General features: G+C 33.5%; 1 protein-coding gene and 1 pseudogene across 1 annotated transcript; one reads left to right on the forward strand and one right to left on the reverse strand.

Moving 5' to 3' along the window:
• Positions 1–6,685: 6,685 nt before the first annotated feature.
• On the forward strand, positions 6,686–10,530 carry LOC107922544 (serine/threonine-protein kinase BRI1-like 2). The gene has a single exon (XM_016852628.2). The coding sequence runs from the start codon at positions 7,033–7,035 to the stop codon at positions 10,438–10,440; it is 3,408 nt and encodes a 1,135-aa protein (XP_016708117.1). The 5' UTR covers positions 6,686–7,032; the 3' UTR covers positions 10,441–10,530.
• A 119-nt stretch (positions 10,531–10,649) lies between these two features.
• Positions 10,650–12,022, reverse strand: LOC107922545 (non-functional NADPH-dependent codeinone reductase 2-like; annotated as a pseudogene).
• Between the last annotated feature and the right edge of the window lie 1,764 nt (positions 12,023–13,786).

Raw genomic sequence — 13,786 nt, forward strand, 5'->3', positions numbered from 1 at the left:
AACATTCAAATTATTCAATCCAGTCCAAAAATCACATTTTGGTAAAATTACATTTTTGCCCTTAAAGTTTCACAAAATTACGATTTTGCCCCTAGGCTTGGAAATTAAACTTTATTCATTTTTATTATGTTTTATAACATGTTGAACATTTTTACCTTCTATAGAAACATCAAATTCTTGCTCTAACATGCACTTATGAACAATAATAATTTTTACCGATTATGCCGTTTCACTTGTTTTCACTAAAAATCGCTTAGCAAAAATTATTTAACACAATTTCAAGCTTCATATTCTACCATAAAACATCAAAATAAACACATTTCACCTACGGGTATTTTTCCAAATATAAACCCTAGGTTAAATTATTGCTAGAATAAGCTAAATTAAGCTATCGGGACTTCAAAAACGTAAAGAACATTAAAAACGGGGCTTGGAGTCACTTATTATGGAGCTTGGAAGCTTGAAAACCCTAACCATGGCTTCCCCCTTGCTATTTTAGTTCATTATGGAGAAGATGGACAAATTTTTGGCTATTTTGACCTTTTTAATTATTTTAATTACTAAATGACCAAAATGCCCCCAACTTAAAAATATCCTATTTCACTTATCTCTTGTCCATTTTTGTCCAACAAGTTAACCAATGGTCTAATTACCATTTAAGGACCTCCAATTTAAAATTTCATAACAATTGGACACTTCTAACATGTAGAACTCAGTTCTGCACTTTTTACAATTTAGTCCTTTTGGCTAAATTGAGTGCCCAAACGTCGAAATTTTTGAACAAAATTTTTACGAAATCATTTTGTGAAATTGTAGACCATAAAAATATAATAAAAATAACTTTTCCTCGTCGAATTTGTGGTCCTGAAACCACTGTTCCGACTAGGCCTAAAATCGAGTTGTTACAATAATTATTATATTTGTTATGAATATATTATAAAGTGGATGTCCATCATTTTCAAGATAAAATTTTGATGTACTTTAAATTCTAATAGTTATTAGAATTAGATCTCTACTTCTTTTATACTTCTTATGTCTATAAATAGAAACTTTGATAAAGCATTGTAATCATCCATTTGATCAATAAAGTACGTTCTCTATTGCTTTCTTTGTTTCTTATTCTCTCCATCTCTCTTTATTTTATAACACGTTATCAGCACGATTCTCAAATTTTTTTCTAAACCCACTTCGTTCTTGTTTTTCATTTGATACCCCCCGAATTTTTTTTTGAAACCCATACCTCAACTGCTTTCTATCCCTTTCTAATCTCCCATGGAAATACTTTCATTATTTTTCTAACCCAGCATTCAAATTAGTTGCTTGGATACCCCAAAATTGATGAAAAAAGAGGGTTTCAAACTTGTACAGCGATTTGCTTAAAGTTCTCGGGAGGAATCAAATTTAATTTCTCTATCAACTTAAGGTAATCCTAAATTTTATATCACAAATTGTTTTATATTATTTCCTATTTTCATTCTTAAATACATTATTATAATTACATTTGACAAATAATTTGATTATATTATTTTACTAAATTTTTTAGCTTTTTTTAGTGATTATAATGTCAAATGTTGTAAAACTTGAATTTGTCGCCTTAGACATCTTAGGCAAAAATTATTTGTCATGGGTGTTAGATGCTAAAATTCACCTAGATGCTAAAGGTCTAGGGAATACTATAATAGCAAATAAAGAAGCATCTAACCAAGATAAGGTAAATGCAATGATTTTCATCCGTTATCATCTACATGAAGGATTAAAAGTGGAATATCTCACTGTGAAAGACCCTCTTGAGTTGTGGAAAAATTTGAAAGAACAATTTGACTATCAAAATGTAACACCTCTTACCTGAGACCATTTTCGAAGTCGAGCATGAGGCGTTACTTGACTTAACTTAAAAATTCGTGGCATAAAAATTTACTTTTAAAAGTTATTTCACTGTTCATAATAAGGTTGTCCACCTGCACAATAGTCACTAAATTAATTATAAATCAAGCTACAAAACTCAAAATTTAGATATGTAAATTTTCCCTGAAACTAGACTCATATATATTTTTACCATAAATTTTTCAGAATTTTTGGTTTAGTCAATTAGTAAATTTTATTAGTTAAATTCTCCCCTGTTTCACTGATCGACTATCCTGACCTCTCATCACTAAAATTAAATTATCTTAGTGTACAGACTTCATATGGTGCTTCCACTTATTTATAATTAAAATATACTCATTAAGGAATCTATAAATATAAATTATAACTCATAATTCATTCTATACAATTTTTAATGAATTTCTAAAGTTAGAACAGGGGACTTCAAAAATCATTCTTACTCTGTCTCACTAAAATTAAAATATCTAAAAATATATAACTCTTTTTCTTACTTTATTTATTTCATATGAAAATATACTCATTAATCTTTAATTTCATATCTCACTCAGTTTCTAATTCAATTTATACTATTTTTGGTGATTTTTTAAAGTTACATCAATGCTGCTGTCCAAAAACTGTTCCATTGCAATTTTATTTTATTTTATTTTTTTAAAAAATTCAATATAACCCTTTTATAATGATCTAATCTTCCCTGCAACTTTCAATTCATAACCAATTTCAGTATTTCAACTACTTCATTTAAATACTAATAAAGTTCAACCAATCAACCATTTCAAGCTAAAAACATGTATATTTTAATGTCTAACACAACCATCACATCCAGATTTACTTGCCTACTTAGTCATTCATTCTATTACTTTTTACTTCAATTCCCTATACATGCCATATAAATCAAAAAGTTGTTTAACAAAATCTACCGGAGTAAATATGGATAGTGTGATCGTTGATGTAGATCCGATCCTCCGAACATATATATATATTAATCTACAAGAAATGATAAACACACACAAGTAAGCTTGCAGAAAGCTTAGTAAGTTCATAGACTCATAATAAAATCTTACCAAAATTTTACTAACAACATTAATAAACAATAAAAATTCAACATTTCCTACCAACCACAATCTCAAACAATGAATCTATCCAATCGAGCTCAATATCAAATGTCAACTTCAATTCCGACATTTAGCTTCAATTGCACTTACAAATACCTGTCAAATTAAGGATCGTCTTACGGATTTGAGTACATCATTTGCCTGGTGCCACGATTTGCTTGAATATTTCACATTGCTATAACTCAGTATGGTTTTCTTCACGAAAATACCATACCTACTTTTCACAACTCAGTATGGTTTTCTTCACTGAAACACCATACCTACTTTTCACAACTCAGTATGGTTTTCTTCACTGAAATACCATACCTACGTTTCACACTTTGCCATGGATCCACCATGGACTTATCCATCACTGGTTACCGAACGGATGTACTCAATCCTGCGTATCCCTTAATTTGAACTGACAATCTCATCTTATTCTCATTTTTACCATAATCATAATTTAACAACAATATACGAATTGATACATTATATCATTCCCACATTAACAATTAATCATAAAATTTCAGCCATATGAACTTACCTGGGCCAATTCGTAGAAGTTGTAAAAGTTCAGAAACTAGTTCGATACTTTCTCTTTTCCGCGCTTATCTTCGAATTCCCGATATGGTATAAAAATATGAGAAACCAGCTTGTTTTAGACCTCCTATGGTGTTTTTGCTGATAAATTATGAAGAGATCTCTAGATTTTTCACTTTTATCTTTGTTTTATATATTTAATTTGTAAAATTTCCAATTTTGCCATTGTTTCTCCTTACTTTCTTGCTGATTTTTCTTGCCCAACCATCCAGCCCATAGAATTTGGGCCTAATTGCCTTTTAAATCCCTCCTTATTAGTCACTTAAGCTATTTAATCACAATTTAACAAATTTTGCACTATTTTCAATTTAGTCCTTTTTAATTAATTGACTATCCAATCGTTAAATTTTTTTAATGAAACTTTTATACTAACTCAATGACACTCCATCAATATTTATAAAAATATTTATGGCTTGGTTTATGAACTCGAGGTCTCAATACCTCATTTTAGACCCAATTTACCTATTAAATTCTTTTTAAATCACAAAATTCAATAAATCAAAAAATTCACTAATTCAAAAATTATTCTAAATTCACACTTGACCCATAATTATTAGTTTATTAAATGTTAACTCATTGGTCAGATTTAGTGATCTCGAATCACTGTTTCCGATACCACTGAAAATTAGGTTGTTACACAAAAAATGGTGATCTTCCCTAAAGCTCGTTATGATTTGATGCACTTATAGTTGCAAGATTTTAAGATTTTAAGTGAATACAATTCAAAACTTTTCAAAATTAGTTCTCAACTAAAATCATGTGGAGAGAACATAATTGATAAGGACTTGTTAGAGAAAATCTTTTCAACCTTTCATGCTACTAATGTGCTCTTGCAGCAGCAATACCATGAAAAAAGTTTTAAAAAATATTCTAAATTGATTTCACACCTTTTAGTTGCGGAACAAAATAATGATTTGTTGATGAAAAACCATGGAACTCATTCCACTGGTACTGCACCAGTCCCTGAAGTGAATGCTGCAGTACACAATAAATATGGAAATGAAAAATATAGAGGTCGCGATCATGGTCGTGGACATGGTCAAGGATGTAGTAGTAACCGTTATCATGATGTTCATAATAGTGACATTTCTAACCACCAGAAAAAGAATAGTAATGAAGGATAAGAAAGAGATGGTCAAAATAATCCTTCAAAGGTTATTGAGAATTTATGTTACCGATGTGGTATGAGGGGGCATTGGGCACTTACCTATCATACGCCTGAACATTTAGTGAAACTTTATTAAGCATCTATTAAAGAGAAGAAAAATAATATTGAGACAAATTTTATATCCAAAAATGATGAAATGGAGGAAAAAGAGGAGGGTGATGTAATTCATGGTTATATCAAAGGTGACAAAACGAAACATATTTTTCCAAAATTATTCTTCACCCATGATCTTGAGAAAGGAGGTGATATAAATGTTCAACAAATTCGTTCTAGTGATAATTTAGCAGATCTTTTTACTAAGATATTGCCAACTTCAACATTTGAAAGACTACTACACAAGATTGGAATGCGTTGACTTAAATATGTAATGTAAGGTTGCCATTAGGGGGAGTCTAAAAACAAGTTGTACTCTTTTCCTTTAACCAAGGTTTTGTCCCATTGAGTTTTTCTGGTAAAGGTTTTTAATGAGGTAGCTTGTAATAGAAGATTGTGTACTCTTTTTCCTTCATTAGATTTTTTTTATCCCACAGAATTTTTCCTAATAAGATTTTAATAAGACACATTATCTACCAATAGATGTCTAAGGGGGAGTGTTATGAATATCTTATTAAGTGGATGTCCATCATGATCAAGATAAAGTTTTGATGTACTTTAAATTTTAATAGTTATTATAATTAGATCTCTACTTCTTTTATACTTCTTATGTCTATAAATAGGGACTCTGATGAAACATTATAATTATCTCTTTGATCAATAAAATACATTCTCTATTGCTTTCTTTGTTATTTATTCTCTCCATCTCTCTTTATTTTATAACAATATTTACAATTGTTTTTAATTTTTTCTTTATTTCTCAGACTTTGTTATCATTAAAATATTTTAAATACAGTTAATTATTTTAAATAAAAATAGTTTAAAGAATTCACTTCTCAATTAATTATAATTAAATTAAATAAGTTAATTTTAATTGAAGTAAAATATAATATAATTTAAGCTTGATTTTATAATAATTCAATTTGATAATTTTTTTGTAATTAAAAAAATAAAATGAATAAAAATAAATATAGAGTAGAATGTTGATAGAAAAAGAGAGAATAATTTTCGTTTTACATAGTAGATAAATCTTAAGAGTATATATTTTTTTGTGAATTTTAAACATATTTGCTTGGATGCACTTCACTTTTTCACCGTACTTTTTAGAGCTAATCCAATTAGTTTGGTTAGCAAGAGAAAAAGAGGAAGCAAATGGGGGCATCATCACTTCTCATGCCAAATATTCTTCCAGCCATTAACCACAAGAGCTAATTGATTGTTGTTTGTTTGCGGGCCTTCATTTTTATTCTCCCACAATTAATTTTCTTTAAAAACAATAAAATTCAATGGTTTATATAATTAATGTTTTCTCCCAAGTGGACCATATTCCCTTATCACCAATTTATGCTTTTCCTTCATTATTTCTTATTACGGCATAAAAAATATCTATACATAATCCTTTTTACTTGTATTTGATTCCATTGGTTTTACAACTTTTTTCCAATAATTAAATTAAACAAGTCTTGAATTGGAAAGGTTTAAGAAATGAAAAAGTTTTACATCAATGAGAAATTTTAGATTCGAATTTAGTCTGAAATAAAATACATTGATCCAAAAAGATTGAATTGAAGCCAAGATTGGAAATGCATGGATGCCAATGGGAAACAAACAAAATGGATCTGTAATGTTAAAAGTCACATACAATGGGACTGAATCTTCTTCATCTGATCATACATTTCTCAAATATGAAACAGAAAAACATTCTCTCTGACAAACAGACACTGATTCTTGGATCAATGATCACTCAACCCATGCGTACTCCAAATTTAACATTTCCTCCCCCCTTATTTTATGTTAAGAAGCCGATCTTAAGACAGAGCTTGTCTGTGGGTCCTTTTCCTTTTGACCATATGTCAAATCAATGCTTTTGATTTTGATGTTTTTCTCTCTAGTCTACGTTTTCTAGTACTAAACCCAAATCCATGAATGTATGGATCAATGCAATGGAACCGTATTTGTTCAATGTATACCTCACATTCCACCATCGATTTCCATCTGAAGTTCCCATTTTATTTTCTTCATATTGTTTTCCCATGTTCCCCTCCCTCCTTTCTTTTCTTTTTTCCCTTTTTCTAAAGCTTCTCTTCTGCTTTGCACCCACAACAGTTTCTCATCATATTCACCACTCCCACTCTCTCTTCTAAACATTGCACCCTCTCCCTCTCTCTTTCTCTCTCTCAATTGTGTGTTTCTTCAATGGAGGGTAAACCAGTTCAGCTTTCCTATCATCTGCCTCTCATACTTATCTTTACAGTGTATATCTCAGTTTCAGCAGCGGAACAAACGGTTGTTCCATCCATCAAAACCGATGCAGTAGCTTTACTTGGGTTCAAAAAGATGATCGACAACGACCCGACTGGAGTTCTATCAGGGTGGAAGCTTGAAACCAGTCCATGCCTTTGGTATGGAGTTAAATGCTCATCGGGTAGAGTGGTTCAGCTTGACCTTAACCAGTGTAGCCTCTATGGGACCATCTTTTTCAACCCTTTGGCTTCTCTTGATATGTTATCTTCTTTGGATTTGTCTGGAAATATGTTCACTGTAAATTCAACGACTTTGCTGCTCCTCCCATATGGATTGAAGCGTCTCCAGTTGTCTGACACTGGTCTTTTTGGTCTATTCCCTGATACCATTTTCTCCAAGCTTCCAAATCTTGAATACGTGAATTTATCCCATAATAATCTCACAGGGACTTTACCTGATAATCTTTTTTCATCAAATCCTGATAAGTTGCAGGTTCTTGATCTCTCTGCTAACAACATCACAGGTTCTATTTCAGGGTTGAAATTAGAGAATTCTTGCAATTCCTTGCTGGTCCTTGATTTGTCTTCAAACCGTTTTGTTGATTCCATTCCTGTTTATCTTTCGAATTGCACCAAGCTCACTGCATTGAATCTTTCACTCAATTCTCTCACTGGGGAGATCCCAAGCTCTTTAGGGGAACTTAAAAGTTTACAGAGGCTTGACCTTTCTTTTAACCATCTCACTGGTTGGATTCCTTCCGAGTTGGGGAAAGCATGTGACTCACTTTTGGCACTCAGGCTTTCTTTCAACAACTTTTCAGGCCCAGTTCCCAGTTCATTATCTTCATGTTCTTATCTTCAGCTTCTTGATTTATCTAATAACAACATAACGGGCCCCTTTCCAGATTCTATCCTTGAGAATCTTGGTGCATTAGAGGCTTTGTTGTTGAGTAATAACATCATCTTTGCGCCATTTCCTTCTTCGATTTCATATTGTAAGAGCTTGAGAATTGTGGATTTGAGTTCCAATAAATTCTTTGGGACCATTCCACCTGATATATGCCCAGGAGCTGCCGCACTTGAAGAGCTGAAGATCCCAGACAATCTCGTTGCTGGACAAATTCCACCTCAATTGTCACAATGTCCCCAGCTGAGGACAGTTGATTTTAGTTTGAACTATCTCAATGGATCGATCCCAACGGAGCTTGGGGCGCTTGCGAATCTAGAGCAGCTGATAGCATGGTTCAATGACTTGGAGGGGCAAATCCCAAAAGAATTGGGAAAATGCAGCAAACTAAAAGATCTGATCCTTAATAACAACCGACTTAGTGGTGAGATACCTGTGGAGTTATTCAACTGCAGCAATCTGGAATGGATCTCTCTCACAAGCAATGAACTCACGGGTTCAATCCCACGAGAATTCGGCCTTTTATCAAGGTTAGCTGTTCTTCAGCTAGCAAATAATAGCTTGAGCGGTGAGATACCAGGAGAGCTAGGGAATTGCACTAGCTTGGTTTGGTTAGATTTGAACAGCAACAAGCTGACCGGAGAAATCCCACCCAGACTTGGCCGGCAGCTTGGGGCAAAGTCCTTGAGTGGAATTCTGTCGGGTAACACTCTGGTTTTCGTGAGGAACGTGGGGAATTCGTGTAAAGGAGTTGGAGGACTGTTGGAGTTTGCTGGGATCAGGCCTGAAAGATTGTTGCAGATATCCAACTTGAAAAGCTGTGATTTTACAAGGATGTATTCTGGGGCAGTGTTGAGTCTTTTCACACAATACCAGACGCTGGAGTATCTGGATCTCTCTTACAATCAGCTTCGTGGGAAAATCCCAGACGAAATAGGTGAAATGGTGGCTTTGCAAGTTCTTGAACTAGCACATAATCAGCTGTCTGGAGAGATTCCCTCGTCCCTTGGCCAGCTGAGGAACTTAGGTGTGTTTGATGCATCACATAACAGGTTGCAGGGCCAAATCCCAGAGTCATTCTCGAACCTATCTTTCCTGGTGCAGATTGACTTGTCTTACAATGAATTAACAGGGCCAATTCCACAAAGGGGTCAGTTGAGTACACTTCCAGCAACCCAGTATGCCAATAATCCAGGACTTTGTGGAGTTCCATTGCCTGAATGCCGGAATGGAAACAATCAAGCTGCTACAAGTTCAGATTTAGATGGTGGCAAAAGACGTAGGAAGCCTGCTGCTGTTTCATGGGCTAATAGCATTGTCCTTGGGATCCTTATCTCCATTGCATCTATCTGTATTTTGATTGTATGGGCCATCGCGATGCGTGCGAGGCGGAGGGAAGCCGAGGAAGTCAAGATGCTTAACAGGTTGCAAGCAGTTCATGCAGCTACAACATGGAAGATTGAGAAAGAGAAAGAACCGCTGAGCATCAATGTGGCAACGTTCCAGAGACAGCTGAGGAAGCTAAAGTTTTCCACACTCATTGAGGCTACCAATGGTTTCTCAGCAGCAAGCCTCATAGGTTGTGGTGGGTTTGGAGAAGTTTTCAAAGCCACTTTGAAGGACGGTTCGAGTGTCGCCATCAAGAAGCTTATTCGATTGAGCTGCCAAGGTGATCGAGAATTCATGGCTGAAATGGAAACTTTAGGGAAGATTAAACATAGGAATCTAGTGCCATTGTTGGGATACTGCATGATTGGAGAGGAAAGGCTGCTTGTTTATGAGTTCATGGAGTATGGCAGTCTTGAAGAAATGCTCCATGGAAGAACAAAAGCGAGAGATCGACGGATTCTAACTTGGGAAGAAAGGAAAAAGATTGCCAGAGGTGCAGCTAAAGGACTCTGTTTCCTCCACCACAATTGCATCCCTCATATCATACATAGAGATATGAAGTCAAGCAATGTGCTATTAGACCATGAAATGGAAGCCAGGGTCTCAGATTTTGGGATGGCAAGGCTCATAAGTGCCCTTGACACTCATTTAAGTGTGAGCACACTTGCAGGCACACCTGGTTATGTCCCACCAGAATACTACCAAAGTTTCCGATGTACAGTAAGGGGTGATGTCTACTCATTTGGAGTTGTCCTCCTGGAACTCTTGACTGGGAAGCGTCCGACCGATAAAGAGGATTTCGGGGACACCAACTTGGTTGGGTGGGTAAAAATGAAGGTAAGAGAACAAAAACACATGGAAGTGATAGACCCAGAAATATTGTTGGTGACTAAAGGAACTGATGAAGCAGAAGCAAAAGAAGTTAAGGAGATGATGAGGTACTTGGAGATAACATTGCAATGTGTGGATGATTTCCCTTCCAAAAGGCCTAGCATGTTGCAGGTGGTGGCAATGCTAAGGGAGCTGATGCCTGGATCAGCTAATGGAAGCAGTAATAGTGCTTGAATAATAAGGTAATGTTTATTTGATCATAATGGTTTATGTAAGAATTAAGAAGATAAAAAGTTAGTAATATTTGTTGCTCTTTTTTAAGAATTTTGATGTATCTAATTTTGCAACTCTTTGCTTATTTTTTGCTTATGCAAATTATATGAGCTTATAATTATAGTATAGATGGAAAAGCACTCTGGATACGGTTTAAATTGCAGAAATCCTTGTGTTAATACCAACAGGTTTCATTTCACTTATTATTTTGGAAATGTTCTAACCAAGGAACTTGGGCAACATTTGGGTTTCAGAAGATACATTTGTTTGTTGACGCTCTTCTCAAGCTCACATACTCCTTGCTCATATGCTCATCTCATGCAAACCTGTTTATTTTCATTCCGAAACAGTCCCCTATTTATTAGTGTCAGCTTTCTTAATTTGCTAACGGAAGGGAAAAACAAGAAAGAAATGGTGTCTGCCAGGGGTTTAATATATATAATACCTGAGCAAGTGATTTTCCCTTGGCTTGGGCAATTTCTTTGGGTACCTCACATTCCATCACCCGATTTGTTCCTCGCGCCGTTCCTTTGGCCCCCAGAGGAGAGTAAGCTTCGATAAGTATGCCTTCTCCTCACAAAACTTCCTTAGCTTCTTTTGTTGCCACAACGGGTTCATCTCGACCTTTCAACCCAATCCAACATCATGAAACAAAATTATTTGGAAATTAAAGTGACCCTTACTTGGTTCACCACTGGTGGGATTTTGGCAGTGGAAAGGATGGTCTGGAGTTTCTTGCAAGACAAATTGCTTACACCTAGAGATTTGGTTAGCCCAAGAGCTTGACACTCCTCCATTGCTTCCCATTCAGATTTTAGATATATGGGACCAAGGTCCTCCTTCATGAAAGGAAATTCCCATTTACCTGGCTTCAAACTCACTGGCCAGTGAATCAGATAGAGATCAAGATACTCCAGCTTCAAATTCCTGTAGAGATCAAGAAGCCATTAGTAAACCAATAAAAGGACACATAGTGAAAACTTTTCACATGAAGGGAACAGTGAATACTCGAGTGTTTGCTTGAGAGCTGGGAGAACACAGTCATGGTGTGCATCGCTGCACCTGAGCTTGGAAGTGATAGAGTTCATTCCTGGATTTGATTAACCCCAGACGAATAGCATCGGATATTGCTTCACCTAAAGGCTGCTCAGTTTGGTAAACAGCAGCTGTATCGAAGTGGCTAAAACCCAAGTTTGATAGCTTCGAGAATGGTCTGTTTCAGGGTATCAATGGAGGCACCGAAAGGGAATTCAGCAGTGCCAAAGCCTAGAAGGGGAATGGCTTTCTCAGAAGTCGAATGGAGAGGGAAAGTGGGGATGCTTTGGCCTGCAATGGTAGGTCTTGTTTCCATCTCCTGCCTATAAACAACTACGATGTCCGTCAATTTGTAATATCCTTCAGCAGGGCATGGATGTTGGAAGCCATATATGTAAATATTAGAACTTAGAAATTTCGTGGGCATCCATCACTGTTCACGTCATTTTCTCCACCGCAATTGTGATTTTGTGTTTTTGTCAGAATTTCTCTTATGACTGTCTATTTTTATCGGAGTTTTGATTTTCTTGCAATATACTCAATTTCGTAATTTAATCAATTTATATAATTTGATTATACTTTAGTCCCAATCATTGAAACAATTAAAAGTTGATGTGAAGTTTAAAAGAAAAACTCAAAATTCAAACTTTCCTGCATCTTTCTATTATTATTATTATTTTTTAAAAGGGTAAACTTTAAAAATGGGTATTTGTTTTATTTTGATAACTGAATTATTAATTTTTTTGATTTAATCACTAAATTTTTTTAAATAAAATATTTTAATAAATTTAGCCCTCCAATGTTTACACTTTATATAAATTTGATCCTAAATATAAAACATTCAACAAATCTAACTCTCAATTTTAAAAAATTTCATCATTTTAATTTCAATTCTAAAAATTCACATAACTTTATCTAGATCTAAACAATCCATTTCCTATAATATCTTTTGTTTTGAAGCTGGAGATGGTAACTTGAGCTCACTCTTTTTTCTATTTCGGGTGTAGAAATTTGATGTTTGACGATTTTTTTTATTATAAGCTGTTTAGTTGGTAATTGCAACCTTTGTCAGAGATTTATAATCAACTTTGCTTCATTGATTGTTACGTTTTAAACATCATTACCATATGGTGTTCTTTTCATTTCTTTTTTTCCCTTTTCCACGTGTTGGATTGGTAAACAAGGTGTATGAAAACAATTTATGCTAAAGATGATGTTAAAAATTTTATTTGGAGTAAGATAAAATTATAAATTTTGAAACCTAAAGCTAAGATTTCTGGGTTAAGAAGCTTAAATTATTTATTTTTGTAAAGGACCAAAAATTAATTTATTGAATTTTTTCGAAATAGAACTAAATTGACAAATTTTGTAAGTTTTAAGGGCTAAATTTATTAATTTTTTAGAGTTCAAGCTAAATGAAAAATTTTGTAAACATTGAGGGCTAAATTTGTTGAATATTTTATATTTAGGATCAAACTGATATAATGTGTAAACATTGGAGGGCTAAATTTTTTATTAGATTAATAAAAAAAATTAAATTTTGAGTGACTAAAATATTTTATTTCGAAAAGTTTAGTGATTAAATTAGAAAAATTAATAATTTAATAACTAAAATAAAACGAATATGACATTTTTTATAATTTACCCTTTGAAAGATCACTCAATTTCATAATTGGAGCGTTTTTTAATATTCCTCACCAACTTATTAAGTTTTTTCGCTGTTAGTGATTTTATCTAAGATATAATAGTTATAATATAAAAAAAACATAAATTAAAATAAAGAAATAAATATCCAAATTAAATATAATACAGCTATACACATCATAATAAAGATATAAATATCCAAATTAAAAAATTTTCGCTGGTCACTGTTACGTGATACTTGGCTTTTATTATTATTATTATTTTTAATTCTAGAAAATGTTTTATCTCTTAATATAATGACGTGTGAAGGTTGTTTTTCGCTCAGTTAAGGCTTATGATGTATACTCATTTTTTTTTGTTATTTAAATTTTTTGGCATAATTTGATGCTTAAAATATCATTTTGCTATAGTTTTTAGTCAACTTTTCTAATTGGATTTAAAAAAAAGTTTATAGTCAATCATATAACATCTCTCGTCCGTCTCCGACATCAGAATAGGGTTACAAAATGTTACAGCAAATAACATAATAGGAACATGCTATTTTAATTCAAAAATTCTTTAAAACAATCATTAAATATCAATCATTCAATATAAAACATGTTATACATGCAAGATCTGACTCGAGCTT

Source organism: Gossypium hirsutum, chromosome D01, assembly GCF_007990345.1.
Source record: "Gossypium hirsutum isolate 1008001.06 chromosome D01, Gossypium_hirsutum_v2.1, whole genome shotgun sequence".
Taxonomy (NCBI): domain Eukaryota; kingdom Viridiplantae; phylum Streptophyta; class Magnoliopsida; order Malvales; family Malvaceae; genus Gossypium; species Gossypium hirsutum.

What these genes read in the sequence shown, in the direction of transcription:
- LOC107922544 (XM_016852628.2), top strand. Translation starts at nt 7,033, where the DNA reads ATGGAGGGTAAACCAGTTCAGCTTTCCTATCATCTGCCTCTCATACTT.